Source organism: Callorhinus ursinus, unplaced genomic scaffold (assembly GCF_003265705.2).
Source record: "Callorhinus ursinus isolate GAN/ISIS: 27379988/994484 unplaced genomic scaffold, GSC_fseal_2.0 scaffold35, whole genome shotgun sequence".
Lineage (NCBI taxonomy): Eukaryota > Metazoa > Chordata > Mammalia > Carnivora > Otariidae > Callorhinus > Callorhinus ursinus.
Window position 1 is genome coordinate 1800906 of NW_027397097.1, and position 23452 is coordinate 1824357.

At 39.0% G+C, this 23452-nt stretch overlaps 1 protein-coding gene across 7 annotated transcripts in view; it reads left to right on the top strand.

Annotated features, from left to right (window-relative positions):
- Positions 1-23452, top strand: part of NUP98 (nucleoporin 98 and 96 precursor) — a 121003-nt gene that overhangs the window by 94492 nt on the left and 3059 nt on the right. For all 7 annotated transcript variants that reach the window (XM_025894238.2, XM_073879633.1, XM_025894237.2 and 4 more), the window contains 6 exons: positions 4284-4441; positions 5373-5516; positions 6962-7104; positions 11943-12164; positions 15110-15351; positions 20130-20284. In XM_025894238.2, the coding sequence (XP_025750023.1) occupies positions 4284-4441; positions 5373-5516; positions 6962-7104; positions 11943-12164; positions 15110-15351; positions 20130-20284 (1064 nt within the window). The remainder of the gene's footprint in view (positions 1-4283; positions 4442-5372; positions 5517-6961; positions 7105-11942; positions 12165-15109; positions 15352-20129; positions 20285-23452) is intronic.

Consider the following 23452-nt stretch of genomic DNA (forward strand, 5'->3'; position numbering starts at 1 on the left):
GTTTTAGTCAAATGCTTCTCAGTATTCTTTTATCTACAAATGTACCATGTTAGTGAATTCCTTTTTTGATATTAGGCTTTTTTTCCTCCCACTTTAAGCAATACTCTGAACCTTTTAAACATAGGTTTTTTGCATTATGTAAATTTAATTTCCAGGTTGAGATATTTACTTTTTTTTTTTTTAAGGACTTCCCATTATATATTTGTGCTTTTTTTAGTTCCCCTTCCACTAATGAGAGGCATTCCACAAGTACTTAATAACTGTCCGGAAACAAATCTTGATAAGAATAAAAGATGGCATAGTCCAATTTAATCTGTGTATAATAAGATCCCTGATCAAACCTTGTTACTAACTTATCTGAAACCAAATAATTGGATCCATTAATTGGATTTATTTTTTGGAGGACTTGGCCAGTTTGGATTGTAAGGAACAAATCATAGGAAAGGCTAGAGTCAAGAACTTTTCTACGTGGACAGTTACGTTCCACGGTCACTACATGTTTAGCCTTTTGTGATCTTCATATATTTTTGTACAGTGAGAATTTATCTTCAGGATTGGCCTTTTATAAAGTTAAAAAGATTATGAATCATTAAAGAGATAAAAAGTTATGCTCACCAAACACATGTGTGTATAGCAGAAGAAGATCTTAAGGAGTACCAGAAGTCAGGTCTTTAGATTTATTTGTTCACAAATTCTACTTTTTCTTCTACCCGCCCCCCTTTTTTTCTCTTCTTTAAGGTTAAACTTTTGGCAAGGCATTACCTTTCAGCTTACTAAAAACTTTTGCTTCACTATCTCCACTTTTAATAATTGATAGAACAACTAAACAATATCAAGAATGTAAAATACTTGAGACACCTGGGTGGCTCAGTTGGTTAAACTTCTGCCTTCCGCTCTGGCCATGATCCCAGGGTCCTGGGATCGAGTCCCACATCGGGCTCCTTGCTCAGCAGGGAGTCTTCCTCTCCCTCTGCTGTTCCCCATTTGTGCGCTCTCTCTGACAAATAAATAAAAATCTTTAAAAAAATTTAAAGAATGTAAAATACTTGAACACTATCAGTGTTACCTTATATCTACCAACAAATCAATAACCTAAGCTTCTACCTTAAAGAAACTAGCAAAATAAGAACTAAACCGAAAGGTAGAAGAGAAGAAATAGTAAAGACCAGAACAGAAATCAATGAAAATGACAGTGTAAAAAGACAGTAATCAATAGCACCGAACATTCGTTCTTTGAAAAGAGTAAGAAAGTTTACAAACTCTTAACTACACTGATTATGAAAAAGAAAAAAAAAAAAAAGGAAAGGCCCAAATTACCAAAAACAAGCATGAAAGAAAGGATATCACTACTAACCCTACAGTAAAGGGACTACTATAAGAAATTCTGTGTCATCAAATTCAACAACTTAGATAAAATTGACAAATTCCTAGGAGAATATAAATCACGAAAACGGACTCAAGAAAAAATAGAAAATCTGAATAGATCTGTAACAAGTAAAGAGGTTGAATTAGTAACTAAAAAATCTTCACTCAGAAAAGCCAAGGTCCAGATGTTTTCACTGGTAACCAACACTGTTTTTACAGAAGTAATACCAGTCCTTTACAACTCTTTCAGAAAATATAGGGAGCACCTCCCATTTTGTTCTGTGATGACATTATTACCCTGATGTCAAAGCAAATGTACAAAAAATCTACAGCTAATGTCATAATGTTGAGACTGAATGATTTCACCCTAAGATTGGGAACACCATTTCTATACAGCATTGTAATGGATGTTGTAGCCAGTGTAATCAGGAAAGGAAAAGAAGCAAAAATGGCATGATTCTGTATGTTGACAGTTCAGTCCTAAGGACTCCACAGAAAAGGCAGTGAGACTAAAACTAGTTGAGCAAGTTCTCAGGATTCAAGATTAGTATACAAAATTAAGTTGTGTTTCTATGTATTAGCAACAGACAAACCAAAACTGAAATTAGAAAAACAGTGCATTCACAATAATATCAGAAAGAATAAAATACTTAACGAATAAATGTAACAAAAATGAGACTTGTACTATAACTATAAAACAGTAATGAGGAAATAAAGATCTACATAAATAAAGAAACACATTTCCTGTTCATGGAATACATCTCAGTTTCAGCACTATTGTCATTTTTGGCTGGTAATTTTTTGTTGCGAAGGCTGTCCTGGGCGTTGCAAGATACTTAATAGCATCCCTGCCCTCTGCCCATAAGAGTCCTTTACCCTCAGTTGTGACAACCAAAAAAATACCTCTAGACATTGCCAGATGTTCCCTGGGGAACAAAACCACTCAGATTGGGTGCCTGGGTGGCTCAGATGGTTAAGCGTCTGCCTTCAGCTCAGGTCCTGAGTCCCGCATCGGGCTCCCTGCTCCTTGGGAGGCTGCTTCTCCCTCTACCTCTCTCTCTCTCTCTCTCTCTGTCTCTCGTGAATAAATAAAAAAAAAAATTAAAAAAAAACACCACTCAGATTGAGAACCACTAATAGATGGGAACCTCAGTGTTGTTAATTGATTTGTACATTCAGTGCATTTGTGTTTTTTTTTTTTAAGATTTTTTATTTATTTGACAGAGTTAGCGAGAGCAGGAACACAAGCAGGGGGAGTGGGAGAGGGAGAAGCAGGCTTCCCACTGAGCAGGGAGCCCGACGCGGGGCTCAGTCCCAGGATGCTGGAATCATGACCTGAGCCGAAGGCAGACGCCCAACGACTGAGCCACCCAGGCGCCCTTTCAGTGCACTTTCTATCAAAATGCCTAGAATAGGCATTTTTGCAGAAATTAATAGGCTGATCCTTATTTGGAAATGTAAAAAACCTGAACAGTTTTGGAAAAGAAGAACAAAATCAGGGAACTCCACACTTGTCTGATTTCAAAACTTCTGTAAAGCTGCAGCAGTCAAGACAATGTGGTACTGGCATCAGGGTGAACATAGAAAAATAGAATAGAAACGAGACTTCAAACATAAAACCCTCCCACTTATAGTCAGTTGATTTTAGACAAAGGTGCCAAGATAATTTAAATATGGAAAGGATAGTCTTTTCAAAAGATAATGCTGAGATAGTTGAATATTCATATGCAGAAGATTAATTTATATTCTTACCTTACACCATACACAAAAATTAACTTGAAGTAGTACCCTAGAATCCTGCCATTTGTTCAGTATATGTCCTTATCAATGGGAAAGTCTTTGTGAAAAGTCAAGGATTGGCAGAAGCCAATTGGTTGGTTGATAGTGTAATCAAAGCAAAGAGAGGATCTTCATGAATGTATTGTATCAAGCTCTGAACTCAACCATCTCTAGTGACCAGGATATTTATACATCTTGGCCAATAAATCTTGTCTTTTGGGTTCTCTGGATACACTGAAATAATCTTTTTTTTTCCTTTTAGTATCACTCACCTAGAATACTAGCAGCTCATGGTCAAGTAGGCTACAGCACTAACTGGATGAATCATAGTCCAATCATGCTTTGATTACCTGTATACAGAGAGACCATTTATCCTGCACATTTCCAGATGTGCTCTTGATGCATGATTTCTTTCATCTAGGCTTCTCTAGTTTGTGAAGGAAACTTTTGCAATGAGAGCCTCAGTTTTGGCAGGATGGTACTTTATGTAGACCTGTAAGCACTGACCCATATACAAAATAGGAGAAGGACTATTGACTTTTAGGTGGTTTGTAGTAAGGGCTGAAACAAAGCATTTTTCTCTTAACAACTTAACTGGAAGTTTTCATAAACTGGAATTTCTATCCCCTTACATTCTGGTTAATAAAAATCTTTTTATTGCCTCAGCCCTTGGTACTTAAAATTTTTTAGTAAAAGAGATGATTAGACCTGTGAGAGTGAAAGTCAGTGATTCTCTATACCACACACGTGAACGTTTTATCTACGTTTCAGTTTGCCATTTCTCAGTGCTATTCTAGATAGGCATGTTTTCAATTACGTGATCTCAGTTTTCACTACAAAGCTTTGAATCAGATGATACTTGGCTCCATTTTACAGATGAAGTACCTTATCTAGGATCGCAGAAGTAATAGTAGATCTGTCATTGAACTCTGTACACTATACAGTCTGTATGTAATTTAGGTTAAACTACTTTGAATATTTTATTCCCAAGCAGAAAATGGTAAGTTCTTGGTCAGTATTTTGGCACTACTGCAGAAAGTAATCACAGTATGAGGGCTAGAAGAAATAAGAGAATACCCCCAAGTATTTCCCCAAGTCTGTTAATCCTCATGATCACCAGAGCACTGTTTCTCTTGTAGGTGATCATCGTCTTGCCCTTCTTTTATCCCAGCTGGTGGGCAGCCAGTCAATCCGGGAGCTGCTTACTATGCAGCTGGTGGATTGGCAACAGCTCCAGGCTAACTGTTTCATCCAGGATGAGAGATTGCGCATCTTTGCCTTGTTGGCTGGAAAACCGGTACTTTCCTCTTTTCTCATAAACTTGCATAAATTTTCTGATAAATTCAAGATGGCTTGAGGTAAAGGGAAAGAGCTATCTTTGTAAATTCTATACTGTGACACATAACTAAACAACTTGTTTTTAAATTTTAGTGGAATTATTTTCAAATTACAAAGGTACAACATGTACATTGTAAAAGAAAACTGGTTATATAGAAATTAAAACATTAAAATTCACAGTATTCCTTATCCTAGTGGTAAACAACATAAATAATTTGTAGTCTCTTTCCAGACACATTGTAAGTCTATATCAACATATATGTATGCATATTTACATGTGTATATATTCCAATAAAATCAGTTATAAATAGCAGTTCTGCAAGTTAACTGTATGTGGACATTTTTTCATGTCGTGTAGTATCACTCTTTTTAGTAGCCACTTCTGTTCATTTTATGGGTGATATAACATAATTATTTTAAGCCAGTTTTCTTTTGCTGCCTGCCTAATTGACATCTTGATGTCACTTTCCAAAATGAAATAGCTGGTCAGAATTTATGCACAAATTAAAGTATTATAATATGGCAACTGTAGGCAGTAAGAAGACCTCCTCTTCACTCTCTCTGGTTCTCATCTCTTCTCAGAGTACCGATAGTCTAAATCCGCCCTGTCACCCGCCACCAAGGAATTATGTATTTTATATTTGGATCATTAACACTGCCAGTGTAGTTCATTTAAAGTGTTATTTGAATAGGGGCACCTGGCTGGCTCAGTTGGTAGAGCATGCAACTCTTGATCTTGAAGGTCGGGAGTTTGAGCCCCATATTGGGCATAGAGATTACTTTTAAAAAAGAAGTAAAATGTTACTTGAATAAGTGAGTAACTTGCAAATCTGGGCAGTAACAAGGGAATGTATAACACATAGCTGTGATGATGATTTTGTCTCCTGCAGGTATGGCAGCTCACAGAGCACAGGCAGATCAATGTGTGCTCATATTTGGATTGGAAACGCGCCCTGGCTGTTCATCTTTGGTATTTGCTTCCACCAACAGCCTCAATTTCCAGGGCACTCAGCATGTATGAAGAAGCATTTCAGGTATTTATGTCCAGTAGAGCCAACCAAGAGTCATGGGGGAAGTTCTGTTTTTGCCAGAAAAGTACTGCAGAGAAAAAAACATCAAGGCACACTTCATAATACTTTTTCCTAACTGCTTTTTTTGGAAGTACCATAAAATTGAAATGGACCCAGGAAATCTGTTGGGAAACTTTTCTCCTGCCTCTGGACAGGGCTACTCTTAAACTTCTCCAAGTGTCTGCTTCTATTTTATTTAATATGATGTTTCCACAGTTGACTTTCTTAAAGCTGTTTTCCTGCCCCCAGATGAGAGGGTTTTTCTTTATTCCTAATGCTGTTTTATCCTTTTGGGAATTCCCTGAGATACAGCCCAACCTCAAGTTTGGTATAGCCCCAAATTAGCAGGCCTGAAAAATTTGCCTCTAAATATATCATATTTCATATGCCTTGACGGTGTTGAGATTAAAGTATTCATTAATGTGAGGGGTGCCTGGGTGGCTCAGTTGGTTGAGCATCTGACTCTTGGTTTCAGCTCAGGTCATGGTCTCAGGAGCGTGAGTGAGATCGAGCCACACATCAGACTCTGTACTCAGCAAGAAGTCTGCTTGAGATTCTTTCTCCCTCTCCCTCTGTTTCCCCTGCCTCACACTCACACTCTCCCTCTCTCTCTCTAATAAATAAATAAAATCTTTTTTTTTTTTTTGAAGGTTTTTATTTATTTGACAGAGAAAGCACAAGCAGGGGGAGTGGCAGGCAGAGGGAGAGGGAGAAGCAGGCTCCCCACTGAGCAGGGAACCCAATGCGGGGCTTGATCCCAGGACCCTGGGATCATGACCTGAGCCGAAGGCAGCCGCTTAACCGACTGAGCCACTCAGGTGCCCCAAATAAGATCTCTTTTTAAAAAGTATTATTAATGTGGGGTTTTTTAACTTACTATTTTCTTTAGGGAGAGAGAGAGTACGAGAGGTAGTGGGAGGGTCAGAAGGATAGAGAGAATCCCAAGCAGGCTCCACACCTCAATTTCACAACCCTGAGACCATAATGGCTAAAACCAAGAGTCGGACGCTTAACCAACTGAGCCACCCAGGCGCCACTATTAATGTTTTTAAAGCCCTCATTTCTTCAGTTCTTTTCTTACTGTCCACAGTTACTATCTTTGATATCACTTGTCAGAATTGTCAGGAGAAAGAGAACACTAAAGAAACTGAGTGTAATAAGAATTGTGACAAGAAATAAAAAAGAATGTGACAAGAAAGGTATGAGGATTAATGACAGCTATCCAAAGTCTTTGATAGTCACTTGAAGACAGGTGGGCCATGTCACTGCAAAATAAGCTTAAGATCCTTGACACATTCCATTAGGGTGTCATCATTCTTAATACATGTGTCTAAGTTACTGATACATGATCACATGTAGTGAAACACACTCGTAGATGGTGTACTGTTTTATCAAATTCTTCCCTTCAGAATCCCTCTGAGGCTGACAGGTATGCCTGCTCCCCACTTCCTGCGTACCTGGAGGGCTCTGGCTGTGTGGTAAAGGAGGAAGAAAACTCACAGAGACCACTTCAAGATGTCTGCTTTCACCTTCTAAAACTCTACAGTGACAGGTGAGTCAAAGCCACGCATGATAGTCACTTGAGAGCTTAAATCAGCCCTAGGGAATCCTTTCCTGAGTTTTTTCCCTTTAATGTGAAGCCAAATTGCCATAAGTTTGTATAAATTAACAAAGTATAATTTATAGTAGTTGAATGCAAAGAACATTGGAACTAGGGTTAGAAATCTAAAAAGTGATTAATAAGATACAATTTACAAATAGGAAGTGTGCATTATAGTATAGTGTAACTGGCATCATCAACATCTCAATTACATTACCCCCCAAAAGTTCCCTCATGCCTCTTTGCAGTCAGTCCCCACCCCCAAATAAGTAACTAACTGACTTTTTGTCACTATAGATTAATTTTGTGCTCTATTAGGATCATTCTGTTAAATTTTGTGCCTGGCTTCTTTCGTTCACATAATGGTTTTGAGATTTATCCATGTTAATATGTGTATTAGAAGGTTTTTTTATTGCATAATTTATTCATTTATTGATGGAAAGTTAGTTTTTCTTGATTTTGACTATTACGAATAAAGATGCCATGAACATTTATATGCAAAAGTGTTCATATCATTTTACATTCACACCTAGAACTCTAGGTGTTCCATATTCTTTTCAAAATTTGGTACTCTGAGTTTTTTAAATTTTGCCATTTTAATGGGCATATAGTGGCATCTCATTGTGTGTGTGTTGTTGTTAAACAAGAAACTGGTTTATTTATCCTACAGCAGTATATGAACCCATTCTATTATTACAGATAACCAGTTAATTAAAACTATCTCAGCGGAACTATTACACATATTATCAGAAACACTGAGGGATTTTTTCCAGTTACATCTAATCACTCCTATCTCATTTCAGTTATTTAAATACTTTTAAGTATTAAGTATGTAACTATGTTAGAAGATGTATAGTTTTTGTTTGTTTTAAGATTTTATTTATTAGAGTGCACACAAGCGGTGGGGGGCGGGGATGGGGGCAGAGGGAGAGGGACACGGGGCCTCGATCTCAACCGAGTGAGCCACCCAGGCACCGCCAGATAATACCATTGTGTATTGTGGTGAACTATAAATAACTAAAGTAGGGCGCCAGGGTGGCTCAGTTGTTTAGCGTCTGCCTTCGGCTCAGGCCATGATCCCAGGGTCCTGGGATCCAGCCCCGCATCGGGCGCCCTGCTCCGCGGGAAGCCTGCTTCTCCCTCTCCCACTCCCCCTGCTTGTGTTCCCTCTCTCGCTGTCTCTCTGTCAAATGAATAAATAAAATCTTAAAATAAATAAATAAAGTAGTGCTTTAATTTGCACTCCCGAATGACTAATGATGTTGAGCGTTTTTTCATGTGCTTATTTACCATGGTCTCTGTATCTTCCTTTCAAAAGTGTCTGTTCACATTTTTTTGCCTATTTTTTAATAGAGTTGTCTTGTGTTGCAATAATTCTTTATATATTCTGGATATATATTTTATTATAAATGTGTTTTTGCAATTATCCTAGTATAAGGGCTTGTTTTTTTCACTGTCTTAAGAAAATGAAGAGAACTTTTACATTTTAAGTTCAATTAAAGTTTTTAAACTATAAAGTCAATTTATTTACTAGTCTGTTGAGGTTTTCTATTTATTCTTGAGTCACTTTCGATCATTTGCTTCTACTAAGGAATTTGTTTCCCTGAAGTCATCAAATTTATTGGCATAAAGTTATAACATTTTCTTTATCCTTTTTAAATGTCTGTATGATCTGTTACTGTCTCTCTCCTTGATATTGGTAATGTGTGTCCTTTATCTTTTTTTTCTTGATCGGTTTACTTACAGCTTTTAGACAAATCTCTATTATTTGTCCAGTTCAAAATGGATCAAAAACCTAAATTTCAAACTTAAACCAGAAAACAAACAGAAGAAACCAAACAGGAAAATCTTTGCACCTGTGAGTTAGGCAAAGATTTTTTTGACACCAAATAAATAATCTGTAGAAGAAAAAGTTGGTGAACTGGACTTCAGAAAAATTAAAAACTATTAGTCATTGAAAAACTGTTAGGAGAATGAAAAGACAAGCCACAGATCGGGGGAAGATACTTGCGATTCATGTATCTGATAAAGACCTTGTATCCAGAACATATAAAGAACTTTAAAAAAAAAAAAGATTTTATTTATTTGAGAGAGAGAGTGTGCAGGCAGGTGGAGTGGGAGAGGAAGAAGCCAACTCCATGCTAAGCGTGGAGCCTGACACAGGGCTCGATTCTGAACCCTGAGATCATGACCTAAGCCGAAATCAAGAGTTGGATGCTTAACTGACAGAGCTACCCAGGTGTCCCCAGAACATTTAAAGAACTCTTAAAACTCAATAATAATTAAACAATCCAGTTTTTAAAATGGGCAAAATATTTAAACATTTGCTTTACCAAAGAAGACCTAGATGTCAAGCACATGAAAAAGTGTTCAGCATCAATAGACAACAGGGAAATGCAAATTAAAACCATCATGTGGTACCACTGTCGACCTATTAGAATGATTAGAAATTAAAAAGACCTAGGGCGCCTGTGTGGCTCAGTCAGTTAAGCCTCCGATTCTTGATCTCACCTCAGGTCTTAGGGTCATGAGTGCAAGAGTCTCCCAGCATGGAACCTACTTTAAAAAAAAACAACAACCCTGTACCAAGTATTGTGATAGATGTGGAAGCAACTTGAATTCTCATACACCGCTGGTGAAAAATGTAAAATGGTATTGGCACTTTGGTAAACAGTTTGGCAGATTAGAAAGTTAGACATACACCTGCCTGCATATGATCCAGTCATGCCACTCCTAGGTATTTACCCGAAAGAATGAAAATATATATCTCTACACAAATGTTTGTAACAGCTCTGTTTGTAATGGTCCAAAACTGGAAACAAGCCAAATTTCTATCAACAGGTGAATAGATAAAACAAATTGTGGTATATCTATGTAATGGAATGCTACTCAGCAATAAAAGGGAATGAACTGTTGATACACACAATAGCAGAGTGAATCCCAAGATAATTTTACTTGGTTTTGAAAGAGGTGAGACAAAAAAGTACCCAGAAACATACATATTGTATGATTCTAATTTACCTAAAATTCTGGAAAATGCAAACTGATTAATCCCAGAAAACAGGTCATTGGTTGCCTGGGAAGAGTGGGTATAAGGAGGGGCAGGAAGAGGGGGAATACAAAGAGTCATAAGGAAACTTTTGGGGGTGATGAGTATGTTTGTTATCTTGACCCTCGTGGTAATTTCATAGGTGTGTACATTTGTTAAAAATTAATGAAAATTGTACATTCTAAATATGTTCTGTTTACTGTGTATCGGGTTTTTTTAATGTCAAAAAAAAGAAAAAGGAATATCTCAAAGTGCCAGTAATAGAAAAACTAGAGCCACAAGGAGATAGTGAACCTTGTTCTCATGAAAGGTAGAATTGCTCTGACTAAATCCTTACATAAAGTCCACACCCATACAAATAAATAGACTAGAACTGCACTGTCCAACATAATAGCTGCTATTCAGATATGACTATTTTAATTTAAGTAAACTTTTAAATTTCATTACTCATTCACAGTAGTCACATTTCAAGTGTCTAATAGCCACATGTCGCTAGCTATTGGCTCTCATTGGTCAGGGCAGGTTATAGAACATTTCCATCATCCCATAAAGTTCAGTTTGACAGCACTGGTCAAGAAAACTTCTGTTCATTACTTGGGGAAGTATTAGGAAGTTATAAAATGTCTGGGATCTTAGGTAAAAAGGTAAAGTTATTGGATGGTGATCTAAGCCCTAAAACTTGCAGGTGTGAGATCTTAGTTTAATTGGGAATTGCAAGCTAAGAACTTTACACATAAACTGGTCCAGGACCATTAAAATCTTCAGGATGCCAGCAGGAGAAAGAGCAAAAGTCTGAATTTTTTCAGACGTTTGCTGGGCACCTGAATTTCCTTATATAGAGAATAATCCCCACTGTAGACAAAATCAAGAGGTAGAAATTACAAGTCATAGAAGGAAGTAACCATCGTGAAGACTATCTGTTCAAACAAACAGGAGACTTAGCACTCCAACAACTTCATATGATAGAACAGTCTGGAAAATCCTAATATAACTGCATGTTTTTAATGGTTAAGAATAGTATCAGGGTGGGCGCCTGGGTGGCTCAGTTGGTTAAGCGACTGCCTTCGGCTCAGGTTATGATCCTGGAGTCCCGGGATCGAGTCCCACATCGGGCTCCCTGCTCAGCGGGGAGTCTGCTTCTCCCTCTGACCCTCTCCCCTCTCATGCTCTCTCTCTATCTCATTCTCTCTCTCAAATAAATAAATAAAATCTTTAAAAAAAAAAAAAAAGAATAGTATCAGGGTGCCTGGGTAGTTCAATCGGCTAACCATCTGAACTTCGGCTCAGGTCATGATCTCAGGGTCCTGGGATCAAGGCCGCACTCAGCAAAAGGTCTGCTCCCTCCCCCTCACTCATGCGCTCTCATACACTCTCTTTCAAACAAATAAAATTTTAAAAATAAATAAATGGTTAAGTGAAGGAATGAAGACTAAGAGTTGTGAAGACTCCATGTACACCAGGATGGTAAATATCTAAGCCAAACAAATACCAGCAAACCTATCAGATCACACAACCACAGAAGAGGAGGTGCCTTCATTTTTAGTAGTATCTGTAATCTGGCTGAACCTAGAAGTAGACTGATAGAGCACAGTCTCAGAGGGAGACCATGTGGTCTATAGTGCTTCTTTTCTCGGGTGCCTGCCTTTATTATCTTCTAAACCATAGCCAGAACGGTTGACCTGTCCAGTGCAGGTGGTCTGCTGCCTTGATATGGTAACTCTCAGCACGTTTTCCTTTGCAGACATTATGATCTCAACCAGCTGCTGGAGCCTCGAAGCATAACAGCTGATCCTTTGGACTACCGCCTAAGCTGGCACTTGTGGGAGGTGCTGCGGGCTCTTAACTATACCCATCTCTCAGAACAGTGTGCGGGTGTGCTACAGACCAGTTATGCTGGCCAACTGGAAAGTGAGGGGCTGTGGGAGTGGGCCATCTTTGTCCTCCTGCACATTGACAACTCAAGGTGAGTAAGAAGCTGTGAATCCACTATACATTTAGTGCTACAGGGCAGTGCCAATGACATCAGTCTTCTAGGGTTTAATTGAGTAAGTAAGCATCTAGAATGTATTTTGGGTCCAGCCTTGTGATAAACCTTAGGACAGTTCAACCCGCAGCTATCTCTTTATTCATGTGAACAAGTTGGAAATGAGACTGCCTTAAGTGCCAGATTATGCCATTTATTATAAGACCTCTCAGTAGTCTGAGAAGTGAGAAGTGATCTCTGCAGTAATCAGGGAAAACCCTAGACAGGAACAGGAAATAATTAACAGGAAGGGGAAGGATATGTCCACATGGGGCTACCCCATTAACTTAGACACAGATTCACTTCAATGTTGCATGGTTAGGAATTATGCAGAAACAATGTTTGCTGAGCTGCCTCAGTGGATCTGTGGAGTGATGTAATGAGTTGGCAAGGAGAGCCCCTGCTTTTTCTGTCTGCTGGCTTTCTCCCTCTCTGGCTTTCCCTTGCCATCCACCCACACCTACCCCTCAAGTTTGATAATATCATATTTACCAGTATATCCTTCCTTAGATGCCTGATGTTTTCGTTCTCTATCCTAAAGGGGCTTTTCTCCATCGTGTGAATGAGATAAAGTTGGAGACTTCCTTTTTTGTTAATGGTAGTAGAATGGCATTACACTAATAACAAAAACATTTGTATAGTACTTTGTTGTATAGTACTTTTACATATATTTATACTCCGTTGTAAATACTTTACAACTCAATTGTAATTGATCGACTCAATGCTCATAATGAACCTATAAGTGCTCTTATAATCTCTGTTTTATAGATGCGCACCCTGAGGCACAGAGAGATTAAGTAATTTTTGCTCAAGGTCACATGGCTAGTAAATGGCAGAGTCTTCCAACTCAAGACACCCAGAGTCTGTGCTCTTAATCATTATGCTGCACTCTCTGTCATGTTACATAGTATGGAAAGGAGTTGAGTTTTGTAGTCAGACCTCCCTTAATTCTAGATTCATCATGTACTCACTTTGACCTGGAGTAAAGCTTACTCACTTTGATTTTTGGTTAAAGATACTTTCTTTTTATCTGTAAAATCATAATATTAATGCCTACCTAGTCAAAGGTGGTTGTGGGATTACAGGAGGAAAAGTAGGAGTGCCTGGCTGGCTCAGTTGGTGGAGTATGTGACTCTTGATCTTGGGGTCGTGAGTTTGAGCCCCACATTGGGCAGAGATTACTTAATAAAAAATTTTTGTTTTAAGGGGCTTCTGGGTGGCTCAGAAAGTTAAGCATCCGACTCTTGGTTTCAGCTCAGGTCATGATCTCAGGATCGTGAGATCGAGCCCCATGTGGGTCTCTGTGCTCAGCACAGTCTGCTTGAGATTCTCTACCTCTTCCCTCCCGCTTTGCCCCTCTCACAGCTCTCTCTTTCTCTCTTTCTCTTAAAATCAATGAAATCTTTAGAAAAAAAAATTTTTTTTTAAAGGGAGTAAAAGTATAAAGCATCTAGTACAGCCTTCCCTTTAAGGAATTTCTCCTCTTCTCCCTTACCAGGAAGCAAAATGACTTCATACTTTACTTTGAGTTTATTTAAACAAATTCATGGGGCATTTCACATGGTAAAAGCCTGGCTAATAAGATAACTGATGGTTTAAGAGTAGGCTCTAGGGAAGCAAATCCTATATCCTGATAAAGGATTTTTTTAAATGAAATTTTCAATTTATTTTGTTTTTTTATTTATGTATGTATGTATGTCATCTCTACACTCAACATGGGGCTCAAACTTAGGACCCTGCTCTTCTGACTGACCCAGCCAGATGCCACCTGATAAAGAATTTTAGAAACGAAGCAGTTGAGATTGGGGGTCCATGGAAAGCCTTGAAAAGGTCCTTGAAAAGGTGTTCAGAAAAGATTCTAAGACGAGGAAACTAGTTTTGATTTGATATTTAAATCTGGTCCTTTGGGGAGCGCTTGGGTGGCTCAGTCGGTTAAGCGTCTGCCTTCAGCTCAGGTCATGATCCCAGGGTCGTGGGATCGAGCCTGCTCAGCAGGGAGCCTGCTGCTCCCTCTCCCTCTACCAGTCTCCCTGCTGTGTTCTCTTGCTCTCCCTCAAATAAATCTGGTCCTTTGTGGCACCTGGGTGGCTGAGTCTGTTGAGCGTCTGACTCTTGATTTCGGCTCAGATGATGATCTCAGAGTAGTGGGGTCAAACCCTGCATTGGGCTCTGTGCTGCTTGAGATTCTCCCTCTCCCTCTGCCCACCCCCTATCCCACCCCCACTCTCTCTCTCTCGCTCTCTGAAATAAATAGCATCTTTTAAAAGAAAAATAAATAAATGGCTGGTCCTTTGGCCCAGATAGGAAAGGACTCTCCTTAAGGGGCCTTGAGACCAAAAACAGTGAGGGTAGCCTAAATCTAGAGGCAGAGAGAAAATGAATTAGGAAAGTTGATGGTTTTGAAGGGAAAAAAGCAAACAAGGACCTGGAAGAGACCTTACCTTTAAAAACTAATTCATTTACTTGTACTGACCATATGGGAGAAGAGGAAGGGAGAAGGTTGGAGATGAACTACAAAGAACTACTCTGTGGGGAGCATAGGGTTCTCCTATCGAGTCCTTGATCTCCTGTTACTAGGAAGAAAATAAAGAAAAGAGAGGGAAAGCCGTTTCTTAGCATTGGACAGTCTTCCCTAGAGTATTAGTTTTCACTGTTTTTTGATCATGAAAATATCATGTGCTTAGATACTTCTATTTTATTTAAAAAATAAATGCTGATATGGTTTTTTTTTTTTTTTTTTTTTTTTAAGTGAAGTTTGAAGTGGTTCACTCATTGTTAAGACCTACAGTTTGAGAGACTGTCTCAGGGGTCACTCTGCCCTGGCTGAGGCAGCCTTCTCCATCAATGAGGATAGGATGTATTCAGCATTGTCTTCCTTCCTACAGCATGCGTGAGAAGGCGGTTCGAGAGCTGCTTACCCGGCACTGCCAACTATTAGAGACCCCGGAATCTTGGGCTAAGGAGGCTTTCCTGACCCAGAAGCTTTGTGTGCCTGCTGAGTGGATTAATGAGGCCAAAGCGGTTCGAGCACACATGGAATCTGACAAGCACTTGGAGGCCCTCTATTTATTTAAAGCTGGACACTGGAACCGCTGCCACAAATTCATCATCAAGCACTTAGCTTCTGGTGAGTGCTTCAGACTAGGGCCTGTGTCTCCTGGAATCACCCCAAATTCTTCTAATCCCAGAACCCCATGATTAGTCAGGCCAGAGATGATGTTCTAGGACTTTGCAGTCTTGAATCAGATTACACTTTGCAAAAGTTCTCTGTGCAGAAGAAACTTAGCCAGGATGAGGGGCTAGAGGGGCAGGGGTTGACAGGCTGTTACTTTACCATTTGCCAAGGTTATGATTGATATACATGAATTATGTTGAACTCCTTGTATGTTTAGGGAATTTTATTTACCAGAATGCAAGAGGAGACATTAAAACTGATACCACAGAAATACAAAGGATCATTAGAGACTACTATGAACAGTTATATACCAACAAATTGGACAACCTAGAAGAACTGGATAAATTCCTAGAAACATAGCCTTCCAAGACTGAATCAGGAAGAAATAGAAAATCTGTACCGACCAATTAGTAGTAAAGCAGATTGAATCAGTAATCAAAAAACGCCCTACAAGTAAAAGTCCAGGACCAGATGGCTTCACTAATGAATTCTACCAAACATTCAAAGAATTAATACCAATCCTTCTCAAACTCTTCCAAAAAATAGAACAGGGGAGAACATTTCCAAACTTATTTTATAAGGCCAGCATTACCCTGATATCAAAACCAGACAAGGATACCATAAGAAAAGGAAAGTACAGACCAGTATCCCTGGTGAAGCTGATGGTTCACCAGGGATAGATGCAAAAATTCTCAGCAAATTATTAGCAAACCAAATTCAGCAATACATTAAAAGGATTATACACCATGATCAAATGTGATGTATAACAGGGATGGTTTAACATTTACAAATCAATCCGTGTGACACACCACATTAACAGAATGAAGGATAAAAATCATATCATCTTAATAGATGCAGAAAGAGCATTTGGTAAATTCAGCATCCATTTGTAATAAAAACTAGTTGGTATAGAAGGAACATACCTCAGTAATAAAGACCATATATGACAAGCCCATAGCTAACATGCTCAATGGTGAAAAGCTTTCAGCTTTTCCTCTAAGATCAGGAAGAAGGCAAGGAAGGGTTCCCACTGTCACCGCTTCTGTTGCATTCCTATACACTAATAATGAAGTATCAGAAAGAGGAATTAAGAAAACAATCCCAGGGACACTTGGGTGTCTCAGTCAGTTAAGCATCTGCCTTTAGCTCAGGCTGGGATCGAGTCCTACATCAGGCTCCTTGCTTAGCGGGGAGCCTGCTTCTCCCTCTGCCTGCCACTCCCCCTACTTGTGCACTTATTCGCTCTCACAAATAAATAAATAAAATCTTTAAAAGGAAAACAATCCCATTTTCAGTTGCACCAAAAAGAATAAAAGTACTTAGGAATAAATTTAACCAAGGAGGTCAAAGACCTGTATCTTGAAAACTATGACATTGATCAAATAAAGACACAAAGAAATGGAAAGATACCCATGCTTGTGATTTGGAAGAATTAACATTGTTAAAATGTCCTTACTACCTAAAACAGTCTACAGATTGACTGTAATTCCTGTCAAAATTCCAATGGCATTTTTCACAGAGATAGAACAAATAACTCTAAAATTTGTGTGGAACCACAAAAGACCTCCAATAGCCAAAGTGATGTTGAGAAAGAACAAAACTGGAGACATCACATTCTCTGATTTCAAACTCAGTTACAAAGCATACTAAATTAAAACAGTATGGTATAGGCCTGAAAACAGACACATAGATCATTGGAATAGAATAGAGAGACCTGAAATAAACCCGCATATGTCGTCAATTAATTTATGACAGAGGAACCAAGAATATACAGTTTTTTCAATAAATGGTGTTGGGATGACTGGACAGCCACATGCAAAAGAATTAAGCCGGACCACTATCTAATTCCATGTACAAAAATTAACTCAAAATGGGTAAAGGCTTGGGGCATCTGAGTAGCTCAGTCATTAAGTGTCTGCCTTCAGCTCAGGTCATGATCCCAGGGTCCTGGGATCAAGCCCCGCATTGGACTCCCTGCTCCGCGGGAAGCCTGCTTCTCCCTCTTCCACTCCCCCTGCTTGTGTTCCCTCTCTCGCTGTATCTCTCTCTTGTCAAATAAATAAAATCTTAAAAAAAAATGGGTAAAGACTTAAACTCCGGGGCACCTGGGTGGCTCAGTCGGTTAAGCGTCTGCCTTTGGCTTAGGTCCTGATCCCAGGGTCCTGAGATCAAGCCCGGCATCAGGCTCCCTGTTCAGTGGGGAGCCTGCTTCTCCCTCTCCTTCTGCCTGCCGCTCCCCTTGCTTGTGCTCTTTCTGTCAAATAAATAAATAAAATCTAAAAAAAAGACTTAAACTGTTAAGACCTGAAAGCATAAAATTAGAAGAAAACATAGGCATAGGCAGTAAGTTCCTTGACACCCATCTTGGTGATGATTTTTTTTTTTTGGATGGGACACCAAAATCCAAGGCAACAAAAGGAGAAATAAATGGGACTACATCAAACTAAAAGAAGTTTCTGCATAGCTCCAAAGGAAACCATCAAAATGAAAAGGCAACCCAGGAATGGGAGAAAGTGTAAATCATTTATCTGATAAAGGGTTAACCTCCAAAATATTTAAAGAACTCATAAAAATAACAAAAAAAATCTTTAAAAAATCAGGCAGAGGGCGCGCCTGGGTGGCTCAGTCGTTAAGCATCTGCCTTCAGCTCAGGTCATGATCCCAGTGTCCTGGGATCGAGCCCCGCATCGGGCTGCCTGCTCAGCAGGAAGCCTGCTTCTCCCTCTCCCCCTCCCCCTGCTTGTGTTCCCTCTCTCACTGTGTCTCTCTCTGTCAAATAAATAAAATCTTGGGGTGCCTGGGTGGCTCAGTTGGTTAAGCGGCTGCCTTCGGCTCGGGTCATGATCCCAGAGTCCCGGGATCGAGTCCTGCATCAGGCTCCCTGCTCGGCAGGGTGCTTCTCCCTTGGACCCTCCCCCCCTCATGCTCTCTCTCTATCTCATTCTCTCTCTCAAATAAATAAATAAAATCTTTAAAATAAATAAATAAATAAAATCTTTTAAAAAAAATAAAATAGGCAGAGGATCTGAGTGGACGTTTTTCTCAAGAAAACATATACAGATGGCCAGCACTTACAACGAAATGATGCTCTACATCACTAATCAGAAATTCAAATCAAAGCTATAATGAGATACCACCTCATCCCTGTTAGAATTGGCTATTGTCATAAAGATAAGAAATAACAAGTTTGGTGAGGATGTGGAGAAAAGGGAACCTTTGTGCACCGTTGGTGGGCATGTAAATTGGTGTGGCTACTTTGGAAAACAATATGGAGGTTCCTCAAAAAATTAAAAGTAGAATTACCATATGATGTACCCATTCCATAATTATCCAAATTATTCCATAATCATCCAAAGAAAACAAAAACACAACTCGAAAAGAAATATGCAGGGCGCCTGGGTGGCTCAGTTGTTAAGCGACTGCCTTCGGCTCAGGTCATGATCCTGGAGTCCTGGGATCGAGTCCCGCATCAGGCTCCCTGCTCGGCAGGGAGTCTGCTTCTCCCTCTGACCCTCTTCCCTCTCATGCTCTCTTTCTGTCTCTCTCAAATAAATAAATAAAATCTTTAAAAAAAAAAAAAGAAAAAAGAAAAGAAATATGCAGCCCCATGTTCATTGCAACATTATTTACAATAGCCAAGATAGGGAAATGAAATCAGTGCATGAATGGATAAGGGAAATGTGTGTGTGCGTGTGTGTGTATATGCATTGTATACATATACAATGGAATATTACTCAGCCATAAAAAAGAATGAAATCTTACCATTTGCAACAATATGGATGGACCTCAAGGCATTACGCTAAGTGAAATAAGTCAGAGAAAAACAAATACTGTATGATCTCACTTGTATGTGGAATCTTTAAAAAAGAAAATGGCTTATAGATACAGAGAACAGATTGGTGGTTGGCAAAATGAGTGAAGGGAGTCAAAAGGTACAAGCTTCCAGTTATGAAATACTTAAATAAGTCATGAAGGTGAAATATACATTACACATATATACATGTGTACATGTGTGTGTGTATACAAATATACATTAACCATACTAAAGCATGCAACTCTTGTTCTCAGGTTGTGAGTTCAAGCCCCACGTTGGATGTAGAGATTGCTTAAAAATAAAATCTTTGAAAAAACAAAGTTGCTAATAGAGTAAATCTTAAAAGTTCTCATCACAAGAAAAAGAATTCTGTAACTCTGTATGGTAACAGATACTAACTAGACATTGTGATCATTTTGCAATATAAACAAGTATTGAATCATTTTGTGTACCTGAAATTAATATTATAGGTCAATTATGTCTCAAATTTTTAAAAAAGAAAACAAAAAAACACCACCAGAAATCTCTGGGGAAGACATTTTTCAAATTTTCTTCAGAGAATTTCAAGATACCTACTTGGCGCCTGGGTGGCTCAGTCGTTAAGCGTCTGCCTTCGGCTCGGGTCATGATTCCAGGGTCCTGGGATCGAGTCCCACATCGGGCTCCCTGCTCGGCGGGGGGCCTGCTTCTCCCTCTCCCACTCCCCTGCTTATGTTCCTGCTCTTGCTGTTTCTCTCTGTCAAATAAATAAATAAAATCTTAAAAAAAAAAAAAAAAGATACCTACTTGTAATTCTCTAGTCTGACCCAACATTATTTCCCTTTCCTTCCTGTTTTAGATTTCTGCCATGTTATCTCTGTACTTTTGAGAACCATATAGTTGTGTAGACAGAGTGTTTAATGTTTTGTTTCTTCAGATGCCATCATTAATGAGAACTATGACTACCTGAAGGGGTTCTTGGAAGACCTGGCACCTCCAGACCGCAGCAGCCTAATCCAGGACTGGGAAACATCTGGGCTTGTTTACTTGGACTATATTCGGATCATTGAGATGCTTCACCAGATACAGCAGGTACCTGGATTCCTTAAACTACTACTAGGTTTTCCTTTTCCCTGGCCCTTAAAGCCACAGAGACCTCAAAAGGTCTGAGCAACCACTTGAAAAACTCATTGGCAGAGAACTGTCAGTGCAGGAGGGACATTTTGATGAGGCTAATTTGCTGTAGTCACTATGACAGCTATATCAAAACTTAAAAAACTTCTGTTTTGTGCTTATTACCAAGTAGTATGTACAGTAGACGAGGTTTGTCAACTTATAATCTCCTCCCCTTGTCCAGCCCTCCTTTGAGTGAAAGGCTCAGGGATGAGAGAGATATAGTAAGGTCAGAGATTTGGTGAAGGTCATAATTGTTTCACACATCATTTGGCACGTTTTAACATTACAAGTATTACAGTTTTTTTTTCCAGATTTATATCCATTTATTTTTTTAATAATTTTTTATTGTTATGTTAATCACCATACATTACATCATTAGTTTTTTGATGTTACAGTTTTTTTTTTTTTAATCTTCATCAAAATGTATTGGGGTCAGTCTCAGTAGTCATAAGATAGGCCTCAATTGCTTATAGCACAAAGACCAGACTCTCAAACATAGAATTCAAGCCCACATAGAGGTTTTTACCTGTCACTCCTGCCTTCTAACAGTGTTACCCCATCTTCCAGTTGCCAACCTGCTCTGCTCTCATCACACTAAATTACTCAGTGGTGTTTCCAGCAAAGCTTGTTTTATTTCACTCTTTAGCACACACACTCATCCTTTAAGATCTACATTGCTGTAAACTCTACTTTGTTCTCCTTTTCCCCTAAGAAATGTTAATCGCACTTTCTTTTTTACTGTCAAAGCACTTGGTACATTTGTTTACTGACTTTATTATATTACTTACCCACCTGTCTTTAGGTTATCATCAGCTCCTTTTGGGGAGATCTTCTTTAAAATTAAAGGCAATAGAGTATAGAGGGTAAGAATCAAGTTCTGTAGCCAAACGGTCAGGTTCAATTCATGGTTCCCTCCCTCACTAGCTATGTGACCTTAAGCAAATAAAGTAGCCTCTCTCTGTCTCCTCTGAAAAGTGGGGGGGGGAGGTGGAGCACAGATTATCGTAGATATCTGACAGTTGTCATAACAATTAAAATATACTTAAAGTGTTTTAGCAGACTATATAAAGTGCTTAGTAATATCTGTTATCCTTATCAAAATCCCTCCTCACACAGTGCCCGGCATATAATATGCATAATTTATTATTTGTTACACTTTTAGGATAAATTAATATTATTTGCTACACTTTTAAAAATTAAGAGCATCACCTCTATTATCACTGAAGAAAACTCTTTTCTAGTTGAACATTAATACATTTATACAACCTAGTTTTTGAGAACTTACTATGTCCCAAGCACTGGTGGATTTGGGTGATATAAAGGTAAGCAGTAGTATATGTTTTGCCCTTACCAAAGTAACAGTTTTGGTGAGGAAGATATATATATGGGTAAGCCAGCAGTTATTATAGAATGTTAAGTGTAGGGATTAAGCAAAGAGTGTTTTGTAGCAGCACATAAACTGAGTACCTAACCCAGTCTGAGGGAGTCGATAAGACTTTCCAGAAGTGGCACCTAGGCTCCTAAGGATGAAAAAGGAGGATGGGTGGGAAAGAACGCTTCAACAGAGGGAATAGCATGAGTATAAGTCTAGAGATTAGAGCGATCATAGTGCTTCCAGGGGACTTGGTTTTTGTTTTTGTAAGATATTTAGTCATTCATTTTGTCTGTTCATTTATTTATTTATTTATTTAAAGCGTGAATGAGTGGGGGAGGTGCAGAGGGGGAGAGAATCTCCAGCAGAGTCCATGCTGACATGGGGCTCAGTCCCAAAACCCTGAGACCATGACCTAAACTGAAATCGGGAGTCAGCCACTCAGCCGACTAAGCCACCCAGGCAACTCTCCAGGGAACTTTTAATAAGGTGGTTTGGAGTGGAAAGGGGAGCGTGTAGGTGTAGTAAAGCCACAGAGTCTCTCACCTGGACTGCTATAGTAGACACCATGCAGCAACCAGGGTTATTTTTCTAATGCACAAGACATACCATCTCACTCTCGTCTAAAACCTTCCAGTGGATTCTCATTTCACTTAGAACAAAGTGCTCCTTAGCAAGTCTTACAAAGCTCTGCATCAATAATTCTTACCTTTTTTTTTTTAAAGATTTTATTTATTTATTTGAGAGAGAGAATGAGAGATAGAGAGCACGAGAGGGAAGAGGGTCAGAGGGTCAGAGGGAGAAGCAGACTCCCTGCTGAGCAGGAAGCCCGATGTGGGACTCGATCCCGGGACTCCAGGATCATGACCTGAGCTGAAGGCAGTCGCTTAAGCAACTGAGCCACCCAGGCGCCCCAATTCTTAACCTTTGTTTGCTATGGACCTCCGTAACAGTCTGGTGAAGCTCATGGATGGCTGTCTGATGTGTTTTAATGCATAAAATTTAAATTCATGGGATTACAAAGGAAACCAATATGTTAAAATATAGTTATCAAAATATTAAGAACTTAAGGTAATTAAGTGGTTTATTTAACATCTTAAATTTAACAAGCCTTGCAGTGGATCTCCTAACTACTCTTAATTTTGAAGTACTATATTTAAAAATCACTAACAACTGTAATGTAATATGAAAATAGCCATGATGTCTGTTGATGACAAAGTCTCAGTTATTGCTTGACATCTACATTAATAATTAAACGCTAATGTTTAGTAAAAAGTTAGTAAAAATAAATGCTATTTTTCTCAGTCCAAGGTCACAGACTGAGGACCTCCAGTTGCGATCCTCTAGTGTATAAAACTTCTCCAGTTTTATCTTCTTCTCTCCTCCTCTTTAAACTCTGCATTTTACCCACCTAAACTTTCTTTGCATTTGCATCTTGTAGTTTTAGCTGTTCTCTTTGCCTAGAAAGCTTGACCCTCTCCTTGTTGTTCAGGTCTCCACAAAGATATGACCTTCCTCAGGGAAACCTTTTCTGATCTCCCAATCTGAAGTACCATCCAGTTTTTCTGCCATATCACCCTGCTTGAATGATCTGCATAGCTTGTGATTCTTCAAGGTTTATCTCTGATAGTTTCTTTATTTTTTATGAGTTTCTTGAGAGCAAAGACTTCATCGTATTTACCACCTTTAAAAGTCCAGTTAAAGACTTGATT